The 23,423-nt window shown below is 38.0% G+C and overlaps 2 protein-coding genes across 3 annotated transcripts; both read left to right on the forward strand.

The window, feature by feature from the left end:
• The first annotated feature begins 28 nt into the window (after positions 1 to 28).
• On the forward strand, positions 29 to 12,679 carry LOC140518427 (protocadherin beta-15-like). 2 transcript variants are annotated; one of them, XM_072630593.1, is made up of 2 exons: positions 29 to 1,837; positions 8,575 to 12,679. In XM_072630593.1, exons 1-2 carry the CDS (start codon positions 1,743 to 1,745, stop codon positions 10,868 to 10,870), a joined length of 2,391 nt encoding a protein of 796 aa, XP_072486694.1. In that variant the 5' UTR covers positions 29 to 1,742; the 3' UTR covers positions 10,871 to 12,679. The 2 variants fall into 2 exon arrangements, with proteins under 2 accessions (XP_072486694.1, XP_072486693.1); XM_072630592.1 differs by lacking the exon at positions 29 to 1,837 and having other exon boundaries at positions 4,124 to 12,679.
• Positions 12,680 to 15,173: 2,494 nt separating this feature from the next.
• Positions 15,174 to 23,350, forward strand: LOC140518428 (protocadherin beta-15-like). The gene has a single exon (XM_072630594.1). The coding sequence runs from the start codon at positions 17,941 to 17,943 to the stop codon at positions 20,308 to 20,310; it is 2,370 nt and encodes a 789-aa protein (XP_072486695.1). The 5' UTR covers positions 15,174 to 17,940; the 3' UTR covers positions 20,311 to 23,350.
• Positions 23,351 to 23,423: the final 73 nt, after the last annotated feature.

The following is a 23,423-nucleotide window of genomic DNA, read 5'->3' on the forward strand; positions in this document are numbered from 1 at the left end:
AATGAGTATTTACTCCACTGGAATTTTATTCTTTCTTTTACGATCTTCTGGTTGCTTCAGAAGTTGATTTGGTGAAATGGGGACTTTGTAAATCAAAGGCATTATCTTCCTGTTATGAGAGGAAAGTTAAAAGATGCATCAGAGCTATTCTCTCTCTCTCTCTCTCTGTCTCTCTCTCTCTCTCCTTCTGTTTGGGTTTTTAAATTTTTAAGCCCTTTATTTCTAAGCTTAGCAAACACCAGAAAATTCTTTATAAAAAGAGAATAGAGTATTTTATACAAAGTCACAAATCTCTTTTATTTACACTTTACTTTAAAATGCAGATATTATAAATTTAATGTTACTTTCAAAACTTCACTGCTTATCTATGTTTCCTTCTATTCATCTGTGCAGGTTTTAAAATGCTAAAATAATGCTCTTTTTTTTGTTTTCTTCTTTTTTTCTCACTGATATTCCTATAAGAGTCATTCTCTAAGACAGGATCCAAGTTTAATTTGCCAGATTACTACCTCCCCCTTTCTAAATCGATTGGCTCAAATGAACACTTAATTGCCTTCTATTATCCACATTCAGTCTATGGTGAATCTTCCAAGAAATCCCCTTTTTTTCTAGGAAAACACAGTTCTGGCATAAGGACTGCACTTTCAGAGAGTCAGTTTCTGGGTTGTTCAGAGGTGTCCAATTTTTCATGACTCTATTTTGGATTTTCTTGGCAGAGATGGTGTAGTTCCTTGCTATTTACTTCTCCAGGTCATTTTACAGACCAATAACAGAGACAAACAGTGTTAAGTGACTTTCCCAGGATCACACAACTGGGAAGTGTCTGAGTCCAGATTTGAACTCAGGAAGACGTCTTCCTCACTACAACCACTGTGACACTTTGCTGCCCTGGTTGGCATATACTGAATCACAAACCACACAGAGTAATATCTAAATTCTGTTAGCAAAAAACCGCAGCCTTAGCACCATTCCAGTTGTGAAGAAAGACCTATGATGACCAGAATGATCAGATAAGAAATTTCTTCGCTTTTTGTTCTTATAAGTTCACAGACGTGAAGGGAATAGGAAACAACAGCTGGTTACAATCTGGATGCTGCTCCTTCCTTCCTCCTCCCCTTCCTCCCATCCACTCTTCACCATTTACTCTCTCTGCCTGACTCTTTGCCTCAAAAGGCTGCGGCTCTAAGAATTGTAGACTTGAGTATGGCTTTTTCTTAGCTCACGTCCCTTCTTTTGCAAGTCAGATATTCATTGCTGCCTTTAAAGTCTGGAAGGCTACATTCTTTACAGAAGCATATGGTTGTTAACCAACTTTAAAAAAACACATATATAAATAAATATATCTGCATATGTTGCCCAATGTGGGGGTAACGTTGTGAGTGGTTATAACACTGATACGGATTGCCCTGCAGGAAAGAAGTTATATACCATTTGTATTACAAAATAGAATTCGAAGTATATCTAGTACATGTTCCTTGTGACATTTACTTCATTCTGAGAAAAATAATGAGAAGCCGCGTGGTGGCGCTGCAGACTAAGAAGAGGTAGAAAAGCTCTGCTAATACTCCAATACCCAGAAAAAGAGCCCAGAATAAGGCAATTCAGAAGCAGAGAGGAAGCTTTGTCATCTGCCACTGGAGAAACGTATCGGCTCTCCGAGTCATACTGGAGAAAGTGGTAGCCTCTCCTTACCATTTGCATTCTAGCTGGGCTACACTTGAGAGAAGGCGGTCGAAGGCACAATGGCACGCGAAGGAACGATGATTCCGCAACAAAGGCAAGTTCTCTTTCTCCTTGTTCTGCTGGGTGTGTCTGGGGAGGCCTCAGAGCCAGTGCGGTTTTCGGTAGTGGAGGAGATGGAAAGAGGCTCCTTTGCGGGCAATGTGGCAAAGGCCCTGGGCCTGGAGGAGGGGATGTTGTCCAATCAGGGCACCAGAGTCGTTTTCAAAGGGAACAAAGAGTATTTACAACTGCACCCTAAGACTGGGGATCTGCTCCTGAGAGAGAAACTGGATCGGGAGGAATTGTGCGGCCCCTCCGAGCCCTGTGTATTGCCTTTCCAGATATTACTGGAAAACCCTTTTCGGGTCATTCGTGCTGAGCTTAGGATACAAGACATTAATGACCATTCTCCAGTATTCCTAGATACTGAGATGGTACTAAAAATCCCTGAGAACACCTCCCCCGGAACCGTGTTTCTACTAGAAAATGCACAAGATTTAGACGTAGGAAGCAACAGTCTCCAGAACTATACGATCAGCCCAAATTCTCGATTCCACATTCAAATTCGAGGGGACATAGAGGGCAGGAGATACCCAGAGCTTGTGCTCGATAAAGCCCTGGATCGGGAGGAGCAGCCTGAGTTTAGATTAACTCTAACTGCAGTGGATGGGGGAGCCCCACCTAGGTCTGGAACTGCCCAAGTCCTAGTGTTGGTTATGGACATCAATGACAATGCCCCTGTGTTCTCTCAGTCCCGGTATGATGTTCAAATTCCTGAAAACAGCCCTGTTGATTCCCTAGTTGCTGCAGTCTCAGCTAAAGATTTAGATGCAGGAAATTACGCAGAGATTTCCTATTCGTTATTTCGTGCCACTGAAAGTATTCGTAAAACCTTCCAATTAAACGAAAAATCCGGAGAACTTCGTCTAAAAGAGAAACTGGATTTTGAGTCCATTCAGTCTTACACAATAAATATTCAGGCTACAGATGGTGGAGGCCTTTCTGGAAAATGTACTGTAGTTGTTCAAGTGAAGGATTTAAACGACAATCCCCCCGAGCTGACTATGTCTTCCTTTATCAGCTCCATCCCAGAGAACTCACATGAGATAGCGGTCGCCGTTTTCAGCGTTTCAGATGTAGACTCTGGGGAAAATGGAAAAATAGTTTGCTCCATCCAGGATGATCTTCCCTTTTCCCTAAAACCTTCTTTTGAGAACTTCTATACATTGGCAACAGAGGGAGCATTGGACAGGGAGAACATAGATGAATATAACATCACTATTACCGTCACAGATTTGGGGTCCCCGAGACTTAAAACCGAGTACAACCTCACAGTTTTCATCTCCGACGTCAATGATAATCCTCCAGTGTTTTCTCAGAGAGCCTATAAACTGTACCTCCAGGAGAACAACAGCCCGGCTGTCCACATTGGCAGTGTCAGTGCTAGTGACAGAGACTCAGGAATTAATGCCAAAATCACCTACTCTCTGCTGCCTCCAGAGACTGGAGACCTGCCCCTCTTCTCCTACATCTCCATCAACTCAGACAATGGCCATCTCTATGCTCTGAGATCCCTGGATTATGAAGCCATCCAAGCTTTCCAGTTCACTGTGAGGGCAGTTGATGGTGGTTATCCATCTCTGAGCAGCCAGGCTGTGGTTCAGGTTTTGGTAGAAGATGAGAATGACAACTCTCCGTTTGTGCTATACCCCCTGCAGAATGGCACAGCTCCCTGCAATGACCTGGTGCCCAGAGCTGCAGAGCCAGGTTACCTGGTGACCAAGGTGGTGGCTGTGGATAGGGACTGGGGACAGAATTCCTGGCTTTCCTACCAGCTTGTCAAGGCCACAGATCCAGGTCTCTTCACTTTATGGGCCCACAATGGAGAAGTTCGTACAGTAAGGCCCATCAGTGACAGAGACACTACCAAGCAGAGGCTCCTGGTAGTGGTGAAGGACAATGGGCAGCCACCTCTGTCCACGATGGCCACACTCAATGTGCTCCTAGTGGATGGATTCTCTGAGCCGTATGTGAAGATCCAAGACTCTAACAAGGAGCAGGAGCAGACTGACTCCCTCACTCTCTACTTGATCATTTCTCTGGTTTCTGTGTCCTTTCTATTTCTGGTCTCTATCATTCTGTTTATCACCATAAGACTGTGGAAAAGAAAGACTGGTGGAGGAAATGGTCACTTTCCAACCAGCACCCCCTTCCCAAATCATTTGGTGGATGTCAGTGGCACTGGGACCTTGTCTCAGAGCTACCAATATGAAGTGTGTCTGACCAGTAATTCAGGGACAAACGAATTCAAGTTCTTGAAGCCAATTATTCCCAACTTCCCTCTTCAGAAATCTGGGAGTGATGCAGAGGAAAATCCAGCATCTTGGAATAATTACAATTAGGAACAGAGTTTTAAGAGCAGACTTTGGGTTTTTTTTTTCCAGTCAGTAGCCCTCACTCCTAATTTCTTCCCTTAGAAATTCAATATATGACTTGTTTGTATTTAATAAGTTTGCATGTTCACAATGTATCCTCTCATTTGCATTAATATTAGAAATGAAGTAACTTCCTTTGGATAATGAAAAACTCTGTTTCCAATCTCACAAAAAATTAAATTATGGTTCTCCAGTTGTTTGGTAAATTTTTCTTTGAAAATTAAACAATCCACACTTCTAAAATAAATCCCTTTTTTCTTCATAATACTTTTTTATTCCTTGATTTTATCCTCAGATCTTCAGATTTTTGCAGAAGTTGACTTTGCCATTGTTGTGTGGCATTTGTGCCTCAGTTTCTTTTCTTTTTATGACATAAATCGCGTTGGACTAGATCATGTCTAAGATCCCTTCCAGTGTCAACAATTTGTTGCCCTATTATTCTTATTAAACATGTAGAATGTGAAAAATGTTGTCTTCATTTTAAGGAATAGAGAGAAGTCTGGGAATGTCTTTTTGCCCCTTAATTTGGTCTTAATAGGCTACCAAAATGAATAATTATTGTTTCATTTTTATACTACCTAATCTACCTTTACAACCTGTGATGCAAACATTCAGTCCTATTTCTAACATTTGTCTTGAAAACCAGACAGGTTACTATCATTTAGAGTCCTTCTTTCCCCCAGAAGTCAATTAGTCAGCGTACCTTGTAGATATCTACTTGTTTAAACTTGATTTTTAAATCAAATATTGTTCATTGTTGAAAACAAGGTGATCAATATGAGTGAAAATATCGTTTTGCATAATTTGTACAATGTGTTAACAATGTGGTTTAAAATAGTAAGTCACATCCTCTATGAGTCTCAGTTTTGCAAACTTGTAAAATGAGGATAATAACAGGACTTACACAATTATTGTGAGAACCAAATAAAATTGGACATCAAAGGTATTTTTCAAATCTTAAATTGCTATAGAAGTAAGAACTATCCTAATATTCTGGGTCAACAAGGCTACTGCCTACTTTATTTTCACATTCATTTATGTAGAAAAAATTAGAGCAATATACAGTAATGTCCACAGTTAAATAAAATAGTCATCGAGTGACATATAAAATGTTAAAATAGCAAATATAGCTGAGCTCTCCAAAGAGGAGCCATTATTCACTATACATAACTAAGGATACATTACACTTTATAATAGGTTATTCCAAATGTTGTTCCTTGGTTTCATAATTGAAATGAGTATTGCATTATCTTAGTAATCGGGATTCATAATCAGTTCGTTTGTTTGAGGTCTGTAAATGATTTGGGGTTATTGAAGCACTTAAGGTATTATCAGAGTATACCTATGATCCTTTAATATTCCTGTTTTTGCAGTTTGACACAAACTTTTGTTTTTCTCGAAAGATGTTAGTGTATCAATAATATTGGTTATTTTTCCATACTTTTAGAATATTACCCAGTTAGTTCCTCTATTATCAATCTGAAACATTATTAGAACATGAGGGGGAAAAGCCAGTCACTTCTAAGGAATCATTACATAATTAATGGTGTGGAATATTTTAAGTCTGTATAAAACTATGGAGAAAAGCATTCATGGCCAAGATGGCCAACTTTGGATAATCTTAGAAAGGGGAAAAGAACAAAAGCATTTTCTCTTGTTATTTGGTGTTTTAAAATTTATTTGTTGAGCTAAAGGTTTGAGGTAAGGTTTTATCCTTTTTTGTGAATTTGTTTATTGATTTTTTATTTGTCGATAATTTTTACTACATAATGAAAATGGAAGCATGGCATTCTATGAAGTAGGCTAGTGCTTTTAATCTATTCTCAGTTCTTCAGCTGCAACAGAACATGATCTATCAAGAGGCTTCCATGATCATGTGTGGGGAACAGCAAGGCACATCAGGTAGAGAGAGTGCTGGACAAGCACTCGGGAAGACCTGGGTTCATATTTCGCTCCTGGCAATCATTACTTGTATGACCACGGATAACTCAATACTCTCTGAGCTTCAGGCAACTACACAAGATTTAAGGTTACAGGAGAGTTATCATCAATACATGTTTTTATGCATTCTATGTGGGGGGCAGGAGAAGATATTTTTAATTACAAGGTAGTGAGGATCTGAAGAGCTTAGAATCCATGTCCTCCCATAGAAGATGATTCATTGAGACAACTGGGTCCTGTTTTCCTCAAAAACAGTGCTGAATTTTGCAGAATAAGGAGCATTTCTAAATAGGAAACCATGATAGCAACTGACCTCTATGTTGTATTCTATATGATGGATTTTCATCTGAGACAGTTCTTTATAATTCATATAATATAGTTCTATATAATTCATACATATATGAGGCCCAAGTGATGATTAAAGACATCATTAGCCAGTCCTGAGTGTTCTCAAAAGACAAACTTCTTCTAAAGATTCTAGAAAATGATGTCATAGTCACTGACTTCTCCTTCCAAGTGTCTGGAACGTAGCTGTGATAGTCAAGGAGTCTTTGAACTCCATAGTCCTCTCCAGCAACCATTTATAAAGATATGTCAGGGGGTACAGTAGTAGTGAGCTGTGCTAAATAAAACTCTGGACAAAAGAGAATGCTAGTGTGAATTTACTATTTGCTGGCATAAACAGGGTCTTATTTTTTGTCTAGGACATCCTAATAAAATGGTATAAAAAGAATTAGCTCCCTATTTCTTCTTATCTGACACATTAAGTTTGAGTTCTAGACATCAGTTCCTGGAATCAATGGCTTGTCTCACAAAGGCAGTTAAGCACATTTACAGCATTCAAAAATGCAAGGAACTCTAAGCCATTTAGTCATACTCCTTTGTCTCAGGGAAACTGACTACATCTTTGAGCAGATGGAATGATTGTGATATAAAAGATGTATACTTTATCCAAGTCATGGGCTAGATCTTTAGTTCATTGCAAAAATCTTCAATAAGATTGAAAGTATGGTGAAGGCCATGTCTGTGGGCCATAACATTGCTGCTAAGCTAGTTTTTTTTCCAGCTTGAGCCATCTATAACTGACTATGCTCAAGGCTTACACATTTGGCGATATCTTTTATTCTCCAGGCTTCAAGAGAAGACAGTTTGCTTTGCTGAGAATACATTATCATTCGTTGTGACAGTTTGTTGGCATAGTGGATAGAATGGTGGACTTAGAATCAGAAAGGCCTGAATTTAAATTCTGTCTTAGACAATTACTAGCAGTGTGACAGTGAACAAGTTATTTCACGTCCCTCACCCTCAGCTTTCTCATCAGTAATATTACCTATCTCGCAGAGTTGAGAGGATCAAACTATATTTGAAAAGCTTAGTACTCTACGTGTTAGAAATATCATTGGCAAAAAATCAGGTGAAATAGTCTTGTTTCTAAAAATCTTATGTTCCCATGTCTTTTTCAACTCAAAAGAAGGAATGGAGATGGTCAAAGTGACTGTTCCATCTAATTTCACGTGTCTTCTATACCATATGGAAAATAGATCATGTTGCTTCCTATAATAGCTGTATAAGGAAGAGAGCACAGTTTAAAAATACTAAGCATTCTGTCCCTTCATCCCATAAATGTTTTTAGAATTTCTATAAGCAAGTACCACTGCCTGATATTTCCTAAGTATTACCCACCCCACAACATCTGGCATGACTCCATGAATCCTGGAGTCCAGTTTATATTGGAGTCATATATATAAAATCATTTGCCCCAGTAGACTGTGTGTTCTAAATCCTTTTTTTGGGAGGAGGGGAGACACCCTTTATTTGTGAGCAATCATACTTTGGAAATGAAATTTGTGACATACTTTGGAAATGAAAATACCTCTGAGAAATTTGAACCATGAATTGAAAACTCTTGTTGCCCCTCGAAGTAATGCAATGTCTAATTATTTGTAAAGTGTGTGTGACCCACATCGATGATTTTACAAATGCAATTCAACTTACCGAGACAGAGACCTCGATTGTCACGATAGATAATGAAACAATTGTAAAGAATTACAATTCCACATTCATGTGAACTAAATAAATCACATAATACCTCCCTCCAACTTCATTTTTCTGGGACTATTTGATGCATATATACTTAAATTCCTATTACTTTCATCTTTTATGGAAAAACATTAAGTTATCCTTTCAGACACTTGGTGGCGCTGCAGGCTAAGAAGGCTCGGCCGACTAGAGCCTCCCATCAGAGCAAAAGCAGAATTGGAGAAAAGCTCAGACAAAGGGAAGCTTTGTAAGGAGGAGCTGAGAGCTCAAACCCGAGCTTCCTGAGACAGTAACCCACGACTTGGAATTAGAAAGAAAAGGCAAAATTTCTTTAACTGCAAGGACCTCGGATCCAGGACATAATGAAGCCGAACAGGCAAGTGATATGTCTTGTTATCTTATTGTGGGTTTGCGAGGCGGGCTCAGCAACAGGGAGGTTTTCTGTGGCGGAGGAAATGGAGGTCGGTTCCTTTGTGGCTAATGTAGCAAAGACGTTGGGGCTGGAGGTAGGGGAGCTGTCTGCCCGTGGGGCCCGAATCCTCTCCGAGGACAATCGTCAATATTTACAGCTTAACCTAGAGACTGGGGATCTGCTCCTGAGAGAGAAACTGGACCGAGAAAAGCTGTGTGGTCCCACAGAGCCCTGTCTGCTGCCTTTTCAGATTTTACTGGAAAAACCTTTTCAGATAGTTCGCGCTGAGCTCTGGGTCCAAGATATAAATGACCATTCACCTGTTTTCCTGAAGACTGAAATGCTTCTCAACGTCCCTGAAAATAGTCCACCTGGGTCTCTGTTTTCTCTGAAAACTGCGCAAGATCTGGACATAGGAAGCAATACTGTTCAGAACTACACAATCAGCCTTAATTCCTATTTCCACGTTCAAACCCATGCTCGCGGAGACGGCAGGAAGTTCCCGGAGCTGGTGTTGGACGAAGTCTTGGATCGGGAAGTGCAGTCCGAGGTCACTTTAACTCTCACTGCCCTGGATGGAGGATCCCCTCCTAGGTCTGGAACAGCTCAAATCCGAGTTCTGGTTGTGGACATCAACGACAATGCTCCGGTTTTTGCCCAGGCCCAGTATGAGGTTCAGATTCCAGAAAGCAGTCCCATTGGCTCCCTGATAGTCACGGTCTCTGCTAGAGATTTGGACATCGGAAATAATGGGCAAGTATCATATTCATTTTTTCAAGGCTCCGAAGAAATTGTGAATACTTTTGAAGTAAATCCTACCTCAGGAGAAATTAGAATGAGAAGAAAACTAGACTTTGAGGCAATTAAATCTTACGAGGTGGATATTGAAGCCACCGATGGCGGGGGCCTTTCAGGAAAATGTACCGTTGTGGTCCAAGTGACAGATGTGAATGACAATGCCCCAGAACTCATCATATCCTCGTTTACCAGTCCCATCCCTGAGAATTCACCCGAGACCGTGGTAGCTGTTTTTAAGATTCGAGATCAAGATTCGGGAGAAAATGGACAAATGGTTTGTTCTATTGAGGAAAACGTTCCTTTTATCATGAAACCATCGATTGACAACTTTTACACTCTGTTAACGGAGACTTCTCTGGATAGAGAAAGTAGGGTCGAGTACAATATCACCATTGTAGTCACGGATCTGGGGACCCCGAGGCTCAAAACTGAGCGTAACATCACTGTACTAATTTCTGATGTCAATGACAATCCTCCAGAGTTTACTCAGACAGCCTACACCTTCTACCTCCAGGAGAACAATATTCCTGCCCTCCACATTGGTAGTGTGAGAGCATATGACAAGGACTCGGGGACCAATGCCAAGGTTACCTATTCTTTTCAGTCTCCTGAAGCTCGAGAACTGCCCCTCTTCTCCTATATCTCTATCAACTCTGACAATGGCCATCTATATGTCCTCAGATCCTTGGATTATGAAGTGATTCAAGCTTTCCAGTTCACTGTGAGAGCGAGTGATGGGGGCTCCCCATCCCTGAGCAGCCAAGCTCTGGTTCATGTTGTGGTCCTGGATGAAAATGACAACTCTCCTTTTGTGCTATATCCACTGCAGAATGGCACTGTTCCCTGCAATGATCTGGTGCCCAGAGCTGCAGAGCCAGGTTACCTGGTCACTAAGGTGGTGGCTGTAGATAGGGACTCAGGGCAGAATTCTTGGCTTTCCTATCAGCTGCTCAAGGCCACAGACCCAGGACTCTTCACTATGTGGGCACACAATGGGGAAGTATGCACAGCAAGGACCATTAGTGACAGAGATGCCATCAAACAGAGGCTTCTGGTGCTGGTGAAGGATAATGGGGAGCCACCTCTGTCCACCATGGTCACGTTGAATGTAGTCTTGGTGGATGGCTTCTCTGAGCCCTACCTGCAACTCCCAGATACACCCAACGAGCAGGTCCAGATTGACTCCCTCACCATCTATTTGATCATTTCTTTAGCTGTCATCTCCTTTCTTTTTCTGGTCTCTATTATTATGTTTATTGCTATTCGCCTCTGGAAGAGGAAAAGGGATGCCACAGACTGTAGTCAATTTGATCCAAATGGTCTCTTCCCAGGGCACTTGAGGGATGCTAGCAGAACAGGGACCTTGTCCCAGAGCTACCAGTATGAAGTGTGTCTAACCAGTGGTTCGGGAACCAGTGAATTCAAGTTCCTGAAGCCCATTCTACCTAGTGTCCATCCTCAAGCTAGTGGCAAGGACTCACAGGAAACTCCTGTCCTTAGAAATAGCTACATGCTTACTTAAGTATTATAACTGATAACAGAAATTTAATATTATCATTTTGCAAACCTTATTCTAGTGCTATTTGATAAATCTTGCATCCCTGCCTAGTAAGTGGAACTTTGAATGGGCTAGTGAAGGTCTTTTTAATATGGTGAAAATTATTGTTGGTCCTGAAAGTTTCTTAGTGATCTTGGTTTTAGTAAAATATTTGGCTAGCTAATTAATTAAATGTTACATTCTACTTAGTGTGCACAATATTAATATTATTTTATGATTAAGTTCTATCCAAAGGAGTAAAATGAGAAGATAGATTGTTTCCTTTGAAATTTCAAAGATTACATAGTTTGACTTTAAGGCTCATATCTCACATACATTTAGATGTTTTCCTTTTTATTTCCACTTTCAATGTGTAGAACTGTGTTTATGAAGCTAGTGATTATGAGGCTCTCCCCCCTTGAATATGCTACTTATACTTTAAATTAATATCACAATTAAATGTCAGAACAATTTCTGACTAATGGTCAGTAAATGCTAGGCTTTCTATAGAGACACAACCAAAAATAGGTTTATGTATAACCAAAATCAATTGTACTTTTTCTGCAAGATATTAAATCAACAACACCTTCATAGTAACTAATTAACAATATTAGTATATCATGTTGGAAAGAATTATAAGTAAAATATGAAGCAAAGCTTAAAGAAATGTAAATATCTCATTAAGACCTGGTACTTATCTCTTTAATCCTTAATGTTAACAGTAACAAATAATCTATCCCAACCTTTTCCTCCCAGGTCAACAACTTAACTCACATTCAGAAACTCATTAGTACACACACACACACACACACACACACACACACACACACACACACACACACAAATGCACACACACACACAACTTCCTGTAAAATCTGGCTCTGATATGTTAGTTTTCAGGTTATATGTAAATATTCCTTAGAGTGGCTTTTATCTTACCCTTTAAAAATAGTTACAAGCTTATTAAAAGAACATGTTTTGATTTGGGTCCTTTCAATTAGTTATATGGGCATTCCAAAGAATGTCTTTAGACCTCCTGCCGGGGGAAAGCCTGTGTTTCTGCTCCATGACCTGAACATAGCAAAATAAAGGAGAGATTTAACACTATCCCTTTGTTTAGATACAGACTGCCTGAATCAGTCAATCATGAATTATTGATTTTTCTGAAGGCTAAATTACACACCCCTCAACTCTCTCCTCCTCAGATAGCTTGACAGTACCATAAATTTGTTTTTGATATTTACATAGTTTAGACTCAGAAGCAATTGGTTTTCAAATGGCTATGCCCATTCTTTCTGAATTCCTATATTTTGAAAAAAACCACAGTTAAATGGAATACAATACAGTTGCATGACAGAGGTATACCTTCATTCTCTGCAATTATTACTTTTTAAAGTCATGAGTTATATGTCTTACCATTTTATCATTATACAAAATGGAGAGACCTACTATAACTGTTGGTTTACTTCCCCCATCCTTTAGAGTTCTTTTTATGGATGGTATTTGCATCTAAATTATATTAAAGCACTGTGTATTTCTTTTGTAAAGTATGAAATACAAAATCTTCAAAACACATAAATATATCCATATGCAAAGAAAGCCATGAAACTAAGGTTGCATATACAACCATAAATCTGTTATTACAATATTGCTCTTCATGTTTGTGCTTTCCCTTGAACTTCTTGGTGCTCCCTCCCATGTGTTTTTGGATATTTCACTCTCTTTTATTGTATTTTTTCATTACTGTCCCTAATCCCCATGCCCCAAATAAAAGCCCTCTGGTTTGGCATTTGATGTGTTCTAATAAATCTATGTTCTATTTTAATTGTGCTCATAACCAATTGTGTGATTTCCCAGCTCAACATGACACAGACATAGTCAAATGAAACAAATTTATGTTGCTTTGATCATGTCTGGAACTATATGTCTCATTCTGCTCCCACAACCTGTTCAACAAGAGATGAGAAGTTTGCTTCATCGTCTACCATTGCAATGATCAGAGTTCTTAAAGCTTTCAAAGTAGCTTTCGTTTCTAATATTGTGGTTATTCTATAAATAGTTCTCTCACTTCTGCTTCCTGCTTCCTGCATTAATATAAACTTTCCCATATTTTTCTGGAAGAAATCCAGATTCCCTGGGATGGTTTTTGTAATTTCTTATAGTGGAATGGTGTTTCATTATAGTTATGTATCATAATTTGCTTATCTACTCTTTGATTAATAGATACTCAATTTATTTCCAATTATTTGATACAACAAAAAGTGCAGTTATAAATAATCAAATAAGTAATAAATAATTTAACTTTCCCCACTGCTTTTGATCCCTTTGAGGATATGCCTAGTGGTTGTGCTACTGTGTTAAAGTGCATGCACAATGTAGAAACTTTTTGGATACTGTTCCAAATTGTTCTCCAAAATGGACAGAACAATTCAAAACTCAACCAGTAGTGCATTTGTGTGTCTATCCTACTACAACCCCTGCAACAACAGTAATTTTAATATTTTATCAGTTTTGCTATTGTGTTGAGCATGAGGTAGAACCTCAGAGGTGTTTTAATTCCTCTCATTAGGAGTCATCTGGAGCATTTTTATGTGGTTATTAATACTTTGGGTTTCTTCCTTTGAGACCTACCTATTCATGTATATTTTATCTATCGGGAAATGGCTCATTAATAAAACTGGATCAATTCCCTCTATATTGGATATTAGATTTTTAATAGAGAATTTTTTCTGGAAAAATTTTCCCAGATATTTGTTTGCTTTCTGATTCTAACATCCTAGGTGAATTGCTTTTAATTCATACACATCTTTAAAATTTTATGTAATGGAAATTGAACCTTGCATCTCCTGTGATCGTTACATTTCTTGACCCCTTTACTTGGTCAAGAAATCTTCCCCTGCCTATGGTTGAGAAGTTTACTTATAGTATGACCTTGGGTATCTAGATCATGTATTTACTTGGTGATTCTTTTAATAAATGGTGCAAGTTGTTAATCTAAACCTAATGTTTCTCAATTCTTTTTCAACAGTCCCCAGTAGTTTTTATCAAAACATTTCCTGCAGTAGTTTGTTTCATTGGATTTAGCACACACTATAATATTGTCGCATTTGCTTTTGGATCTTACATACTTAATCTGATCCACTTATCCACTTTTCAATTTTTTAATGCACACCACATTGTTATGATGATCTCTACTTTGTAGTTTGATTTGAGTACTGGTAATACTAGGTTCCTTTATTTCCCTTAAAATTTTTGAACTTTTAGTTCCTTTAGATGAATTTTGTTATAACTCTGTCTGGTTTTGTAAAGTAATAATTTGATAATTGTTTTGCTAGTCATCAGCTATTTAAATTAACTTAGATAATATTGTCATTTATTATGTTAGTATGGCTAAATTACGAGCAATTAATTTCTCTCAAATTATCTTTCTTCATTTCTGTAAAAATTGTTTTGTAGTTGTAGTCATATAATTACCATGTCAGTCCTTGTCAGTGAGCTTTCTAGATATTTTATGCATTTTGTGGTAATTTTGAAAGAAATTTTGTGTTCTATCCAATTCTACTGGGTTTTATTGGTAACATATAGGCAGATTATCTTTGAAGGTTTTATTTGATATTTTCTACTTTACTCAATCTGTTAAATAATTTCTGTAATTTTTAGTTGACTCTCTAGGGTTATCTAAGTAGCCTATCACATCTTTATCATAATTAGCTCTTTTTTCTTAACCACTTTCATTGTCTCTTACTTTTTCCCCCATTTCAACCAATCTTGGACTATATTGAAAAACATTTCCTCTTTTTAAAAAAAATCTACCAGTACGTCTATTAATGTTATTGGATATGGATCTCAGTGTTTAGTTTGTCCATAATACTGCTAACCATTTGTTACATCAATGATGTTTGGCATTTGAAATGTTCTAATATGTGTATGTTCTATTTTAATTGTGCTTTTGACCGATTGTGTAATTTCCCAACCCAACATCACAGTGACTTGGGTACACAAGCATGAAAATTAGCGTCAGCTAATGAGAATATAGGCCACATGTAGACAATCAGAAAGATACCTCATCATCTCAAAATTGCTTTTTGTAACTCCAAACTGTACCTTTAATAGTGTTATTGGAATGCTTTCTAGAATTAATGTCACTGTTTAGTTGGACTATTCATATTTTCTTGTGTACATCAATAAATGATATAAAAGAGCTGAAGATAGATTACCTCTGCATCTTTAGCCTTGGGTGATATGATGTTTGAATGAGGAGCTAAAGAATGTGGTCAGATAAGGGGAAAACCTGGAAAGACTTTGAAAAATAAAATTCAATTTGATGAATTTCCAGTTAATATATGAGTTAAATTGAACAAAATATGGTTTTTATGTGAATACAAATATTAGTCTGAAGAAATATAAAAGTTCAACTTTCAATTATCTTTATCAATACACTGAAATCCTCTTTGATGAATTGGTATACCTTTATAAATGAAATCTCGAACTTTGCTACTTTGTGCTCATGAACTAAAGAGAATTTTTAAAATATACAACGGCATGTAAGTTGAGAAATTGTGATGCAATAAGTATGGGATTGACTACAGCAAAATGAAGTGAATAATGAGGTCAGAGATCCTAAGAAACTGGAGGATGTATTAACTTAATACTACTGGTATTTTGATTATATATGTATTTACCTTAATCTTTTCTTTCTTTTGTTACATCCTTGAGCGAATCATTTCCTCACTCGGGTCTTATATTAATTATATATAAGAGAAGAGGGTTGGATTAGATTTTTATTCATGTCCCTTATGATTCTAACGCTGACTATTTCTCTGGCTATTCCTTCATTTTGGTCAGATAGACTCGGTCAAAATTTGGGATCCAGTTTTTTCTCCTCACAAACTCTGTTGCTAGTTTAGTCACCATTATTGTCATGAGAACCTAATAAGTAATGGAACCTAAAGGAATTAATACAAAATGGTGCCTGAGAAAAACCTCCCATAACCCATGTTTAAGAAATTCTTTCTTTGTGTTTTAAGAAGTTAAAAAGAAGTGCTTGTTTACTCTAACCTCAGAATTTCTTAATGTACAATAGGAAGAGTTTAAAGTTGGAAAATTGAAGAAAAAATTGTAACTCTTTATGGCCTTTTGTCAGTAAGCTCTTGCTAAATTATTTTTTAATTATTAGTTAAGTACATATAAGATGGGAAACAGTGCCATTTCTTTTGTTATTTCCCTTTGTTTCACAATAACTGCTACTCCTGATATTTAAATTCAAGAAAAAAAATTTGATTCTAGTCTCCTATGAACATAACATTTACATGCTTGAAATCGTTTAAGGTGGTATTTTGATACTGAAAGGGACGCTGAAAAGTGTGACTTCTCTGTCACGATGCATGGAGGTGCTGAAGCCTTACAAAAGGTTAAAAGAACAGCAACTATAGCAGACACCATTACCAAAGTAAAATGTTACCTCAGGAAGGAAAGAGATTGAAGGCTTAGTGGGGACTAAGGGATGTTCCCCTAAGAGCTATGAGACAATAGAAATATTGAACTCAAAGTTCCTTCAACCTGAAAACTGGAGTGGATACTTCCTCTTACTGAAAGGTTATACATGGTGTACCAGTCTTCACAATGGAGACTGTGTCAGGCAAAACTCAGCAGAATGGGCAAGTGATATTCCTTATTTTAGCTTTATTCTTGTCTGAGATGAGCTCAGAGCTGAACATGTGACAGAGGAGATGGAGAGCGGCTCTTTAATGGCTAATGTGATTTGTTCTACTGTGGACACTCTATCATTTTCTCTTTAAAAAATTGCACTCAAGATTATAATATGCATGCATTCAGAACAGAAAGCAACATATTCTTACTTCCAAAGCAGTTACCATCTGTCTTTTCGTATATATTCGACCAGCTATAATGAGGGGAAAAGGAGATCAAACTTTTTCAACTTAATTTTACTCATCCTTTGCACAACATAGAAGGTTACTAATGTTATTTCGTGAATTAAAGGGGAAGAAGGAAGATATTAAAGACGAATGACACTAAGACTTCTGTTTTTTCATTCTTTTAGATATTATTTCTTAGTTTTGAAAATATAAGTTGCTCTTTGAACAGCTACTGTGTTCAATGTACTAAGTGTTAACCACTGCCTTGCACCTAGTATGGATAGACGCAGAGTCCTGGAACCCCTTATATGCTGATCAGTGATTGAATCAACAGCAAATATCCCATAAGACTGGCACGTCCAAAGCCTTCTGAAAATTCTTGAAGTATTATGCGATAAGGATCCCTGGGACTTCTAGCTGATACAGTGAATAGAACACCTAAGTTCACATCTATCCTCAGAACCTAATAGCAGCGTGACCCTAGGCAAGTCACTTAACTCTGTTTACCTCAGTTTCCTTATCTGTCAAATGAGCTGGAGAAGAAAATGGCACACCACTCCAGTATCTTAGACAAGAAAGACCCAAACGGGGTGACAAAGAGTTGGGCACAACAAAACATCAACAACAAAGAAATACCTGGTATTTGTTATAAATACAGACGTCAAAGATGCAAATGCCCACGATATAGTAAAAGGACGGAGTTTTGTTTTGTTTTAAGAATATAGAAGATCCATAATAGTGATAAAGTGAATACAAGTAGTTGCAGTACGATCTGATAGGTTTTTTAATAGATATAATGTAATCATTTTCCATATCTACAATTGCCAGTATTCATAGAAGATAATAATCACAATTCAAACCTCTTTCTCCCAAATTTCAGTAATTGAGGAACTCCTTAGTTCAAGTACATCAAGTATTCTTTTACAAGTTAGCTTTTATGGGAAAATATGAAGTTATCCTTTCAGACACCTGGTGGCGCTGCAGGCTAAGAAGGCTCGGCCGACTAGAGCCTCCCATCAGAGCAAAAGCAGAATTGGAGAAAAGCTCAGACAAAGGGAAGCTTTGTAAGGAGGAGCTGAGAGCTCAAACCCGAGCTTCCTGAAACAGTAACCCACGACTTGGAATTAGAAAGAAAAGGCAAAATTTCTTTAGCTGCAAGGACCTCGGATCCAGGACATAATGAAGCCGAACAGGCAAGTGATATGTCTTGTTATCTTATTGTGGGTTTGCGAGGCGGGCTCAGCAACAGGGAGGTTTTCTGTGGCGGAGGAAATGGAGGTCGGTTCCTTTGTGGCTAATGTAGCAAAGACGTTGGGGCTGGAGGTAGGGGAGCTGTCTGCCCGTGGGGCCCGAATCCTCTCCGAGGACAATCGTCAATATTTACAGCTTAACCTAGAGACTGGGGATCTGCTCCTGAGAGAGAAACTGGACCGAGAAGAGCTGTGTGGTCCCATAGAGCGGTGTCTGCTGCCTTTTCAGATCTTACTAGAAAAACCCTTTCAACTCATTCCTGTTGAGCTCCGGGTCCAAGATATAAATGACCATTCACCAGCTTTCTTAGAAACCGAAATGCTTCTGAAAATCCCTGAGAATACCCCACCAGGAACTCTGTTTTCTTTAAAAAACGCTGAGGATTTGGATGTAGGGGAGAACAATATTCAGAACTACAAGATTTTCCCCAGTTCCCATTTCCAAGTTCACACTCGCTCTAGCGGTGAAGGTAATAAGTACCCAGAACTGTTGTTTGACAAAACTCTGGATCGAGAGGAGTACCCTGAGATCAGATTAACCCTCGTGGCTTTAGACGGTGGGTCCCCACCTAGGTCTGGGACAACCCAAGTGCGGGTTCTAGTTATGGACATTAATGACAATGCCCCTGTATTTGTCCAGTCCCGGTATGAAGTCCAGGTGCCTGAGAACAGCCCCGTCGGCTCTCTGGTTGTCACGGTCTCTGCTAGAGATTTGGACATAGGAAATAACGGACAAATATTATATTCACTTTTTCATCGTTCTGAAGAAATTAGCAAAACTTTTGAAGTAAACCAGAACTCAGGAGAAGTAAGGATAAGAAAAAAATTGGATTTCGAGACAATTCAATCATATGAAGTAGACATTGAAGCCACAGATGGTGGAGGGCTTTCTGGAAAATGCACTGTTGTGGTCCAAGTGACAGATGTGAACGACAATCCCCCAGACCTCATCATCTCTTCACTGACCAGTCCTATCTCTGAGAACTTGCCTGAGACGATAGTAGCTGTGTTCAAAACTCGAGATCGGGACTCAGGGGATAATGGAAAGATGGTTTGCTTTATCCAAGATGACCTGCCCTTCATCCTGAAACCATCTGTAGATAATTTCTACACTCTGATAACCGAGAGAGCACTGGACAGAGAGAGTAGGGCTGTATACAACATCACCATTACCGTCATGGATTTGGGGACACCAAGACTGAAAACTGAACACAACATCACGGTCCTGGTCTCTGATATCAATGACAATCCCCCAATATTTACACAGGCAGTATATATGCTCTACCTCCAGGAGAACAACAGTCCTGGCCTCCATATTGGTAATGTTAGTGCCAGTGACAGAGACTCAGGGACCAATGCCAAAGTCACCTACTCGTTGCTGCCTTCTGAATTCAGAGACTTATCCCCCTTATCCTACGTATCCATCAATGCAGACAATGGCCATCTTTACATCTTGCAATCCCTGGATTATGAAGCCATTCAAACTTTCCAGTTCACAGTAAGGGCAACTGATGGTGGCTCCCCAGCCCTGAGCAGTCAGGCTGTGGTTAGGGTCATGGTCTTGGATGAGAATGATAACTCTCCCTTTGTTCTGTACCCTCTGCAAAATGGCACAACTCCCTGCAATGACCTGGTACCCAGGTCAGCAGAGCCAGGATACCTGGTGACAAAGGTAGTGGCTGTGGATAGGGACTCAGGGCAGAATTCCTGGCTTTCCTACCAGCTGTTCAAGGCCACAGACCCAGGTCTCTTCACTGTGTGGGCCCACAATGGGGAAGTGCGTACAGCAAGGCCTATCAGTGATAAAGATACCATCAAGCAGAGGCTCCTGGTACTGGTGAAGGATAACGGGGAGCCAACTCTGTCCACAGCAGCTACTCTGAATGTGCTTCTGGTGGATGGATTCTCTGAGCCTTACGTGAAGTTCCCTGATGTACCTAATGACAGCACTCAGGATGACTCCCTTACAGTCTATTTAGTCATTTCTCTAGCCTCTGTCTCCTTTCTCTTCCTTTTCTCTGTTATACTGTTCATTGCAATGCATCTATGGAGGAAAAAAAAGGGTGCTAGAGATAATGGCCATTTTGGTTCAAATAGACCATACTCTAACCACTTAGTGGACATCAGTCGCTCTGGTACCCTGTCCCAGAGTTACCAGTATGAAATATGTCTGACCAGTAGATCTGGGACCAATGAATTCAAATTCCTGAAGCCAATAATTCCTAGTGTTCCTCCTCACACCTCTGACAGGGAATCAGAAGAATATCCAGTATTCCAAAATAGCTCTAACATTGGTTAAATATTAGGATTTGTCAACTAAGACTTAAGGGAATAGATCCTATTGTAAACTAGTTTCCTACTGTGCTTCATTATTTAACTTTGATTTTGATAGTCAAAGTCTAACTTCCAATATCAGATTATTGATGACTCTGAAGATTTTTTAGTTATTTGGGCCTCAGATAATTTTAGTTACCCAATAAGTTGAATAAATATCATGCTATATTTAATATGTTTGTGCCTAACATAATTTAAAATATATTCTATGTGAAATAGTAAAATGGAAATTGACTTTACTTCCTTCTTTAATTAGATGATTTCTTTTTCTTGTAAGAGTCACAAAATTCAGCATGCAGAATGCTTTAAGGTTTTTACTCATTTTATCTATCTATGAATTTAACTTTTAACTTATCAGCTTGGGTATATGAAATCAGTGACTCTGAGACTCTTTACTTCCAGTTGAACCTTTTATCTGCCACTTGGATTATTACCAAAAGTGGACAGAGAACAGTGCCCTTACCTTGGCTAAAGGGTGGTCGTTTTCCCATAGGCCTTTTTTTATGAAGAACATAGATTAACATATGACTCTAACAATAAAATATTAAAATCAACAAAGTATTAATAGTAGTTAGTTGGCATTATTATTACACCATATTGGAAAGAATAGGAAGTTTAATATGAGACTTAAGAGAATTGATGTACCTTGTTTGAATTTGATACTTTTTCCCCCTATGAAGCCTCAGTTAACAATAACTCATTATTCTACTTAGTGTTTTTCCTCCCTGGCTTAAGTAAATAACTTCAACTCACTCTGAAATTCTTCTTACACGCAAAAGAAAATGGACTGTATGAATGACTACCAACCAATTCTGGTTCTGGTATTTTGAGTTGTCAGGATGATTTGATTTAAGACTCCCTTATCATGATTTTTCTTAAATCTTCTGGAAGATGTAGTAAACAGTTAAAGACTTATCAAGACAAAGTGTTATGTTACTTATTTAGTATTCCCAATGAGCAAATTCCCTCTATCTAACTAAGCTATATTTCTTACTTTCTTACTAAAGTAGAATTTTCTTTCTGTTCCTTGGGTTCAGTTTGTTAAAATTGCTGAAAAGAGATGGATTATCATCATCTCTTGTGTAGACTTTGATGGTCTGAATCTAATATCATAAATGATTAATTTTTATGAAAGCTACTTTCAGTTAAGTTCCCTTCTCTACTGAGTACTTGCAAATAAGATATTACTATTTTTGAGGGTATTATATAGGGGCATCTAGGTGGTGCAATGGATAAAGAATTAGGTTGAGAGCCAGGGAGACCAGTACTCAAAGTTAGCCCCAATCGCTGTGTGACCCTGCCCAAGTCACTTAAACCTCTGTTTGTTTCAGTTTCTTCATCTGTAAAGTGGGGATAATGACAGCATCCACCTTTCAGAGTTGTTGTGAGAATCAAATGACATAATATTTGTAACGCAGCCGGCACGTAGTAAGTGCTATATTAATATTACCTATTATTCTTATACTCTGGTATCAGGAACACTCTATTTTCCAAATGATTATGTCTATATTTCTAAAATTATCTTAAAAACAATTCAACACAGCCCAATACTATTTTGAAACAAAGGCACATAATAATTTTTGTAATATATACTCTTCACAATTATAGATTCTGTTTGTTACTCTTTGTCATCATACCAATTGATGCACTTCCTAAAAATATGAAATACTCACTCTTGCCCAGTTCTCTAAAGTTTCCTCCATGGATATAACTGTGTTAAAATTATTTCAATATACTAAAAATAATAGGTAACACTGATATACTGCTTTGAGAATTGTGAAGCACTTTTCATAATTTTACAAAACTCTTTTGATTCTCACAACCTCTTTTGAACCTCACAACCCCTCACAACTATAGCAACCTCTATAGGTGCTATAGTTATCCTTATTTTACAGATGAAACTGAGAAATGGAGAGCTTAAATGATTTTCCCAGTGTCATACTAGCTAGTGTCTGAAGCAGGATTCTAAATCAAGTCTTCCTGATTCCAAGTCCTGCACTCTATCATCTGCACCACTTAGCTGCCTTTCTATGCATTTTAATATTTCTGATATGAAATGAAGACCAGAATAAAAAAAAGCCTTTTCCAAAACAAATCAGTGCACCACAAACCCTCCCCCCTTCCCCCATCCAAAAAAAAGCTCTTGGCGGAACTCTGAATGAATGTTTTAACTCTCTTCTACTCTTTCAAAGTGTCCATTGAGGTACAATCTTCGAATATCTGAACTAAAATGGCAAGATCAGATAGTAAGTAAATGCAGGCAAATCCTTGGATATAGAGGAAAAAAATATCATGTTTCTGGAAAATCTAGTCTGGATGTCAACAAGGTGTTGGACACCTGGATGTCAACAAGGTGTGAACCTTATATGTTATCTTTATTTCAAAATAATTAATTGCTTTGCTTTTTATCTTATTTTCATACTCAGTCTTTTAGTATTTATAAATATTACTTCCTTTTAAAAAATATCAACAAATGTTGTTGTTACTGAAGTAACCTCAAATCACTGTTTTATTTTGGCTACAGCATTGTTCTGCTTTGCATGAAAGCTTTATAAGAGGACTGAATAGAATTTTGTCAAGTCTATTGCTTTGTATAGCCTAAAACTATGCACTGTATCAAATTTATTTCAACTATTATTGTGAAGTAATTTGCGAAAGTGATATGAATACCTAGAAATTATGGTCATCTAATGGACATTTCAGTCCAGTGTCAGTGACTAAGATACTTTATTTTCCCAAAATTGATTTCAAGTTTGTTCTCCAACACCTTTTGTGATATTTATAGAAATGTTTTCAAGCACAACTATCATTTCTAGCCTGGCTTATTCATTTGCCCAGTGCATGTAGTTAAATTTAATGTAGAGCAACAAACAGTTTGCACATTTGATCTATACAGCTCTAGCCTTAGGATGCATCAACATCAATAAACTGACCTGGACCTAGATAAACTATAAAAAGTATAACTCAGTTTTACGAATTTTTCCTAATAAATGAATTAAATTAAATGGGTTTTTTTTGTTTACATGAAGACTAACAGTTGTTCTTTATAACATTTGCTGTTAAAAATACATTTTCATG

The sequence above is a fragment of the Notamacropus eugenii genome, chromosome 1 (genome assembly GCF_028372415.1).
Source record: "Notamacropus eugenii isolate mMacEug1 chromosome 1, mMacEug1.pri_v2, whole genome shotgun sequence".
Classification (NCBI taxonomy): Eukaryota; Metazoa; Chordata; class Mammalia; order Diprotodontia; family Macropodidae; genus Notamacropus; species Notamacropus eugenii.

What these genes read in the sequence shown, in the direction of transcription:
- LOC140518427 (XM_072630593.1), top strand. Translation starts at nt 1,743, where the DNA reads ATGGCACGCGAAGGAACGATGATTCCGCAACAAAGGCAAGTTCTCTTT. An exon ending in GAGGCCTCAGAGCCAGTGCG is followed by an intron (nt 1,838 to 8,574) that starts GTTTTCGGTAGT and finishes AGCAACAGGGAG; the next exon opens with GTTTTCTGTGGCGGAGGAAA.
- LOC140518428 (XM_072630594.1), top strand. Translation starts at nt 17,941, where the DNA reads ATGAAGCCGAACAGGCAAGTGATATGTCTTGTTATCTTATTGTGGGTT.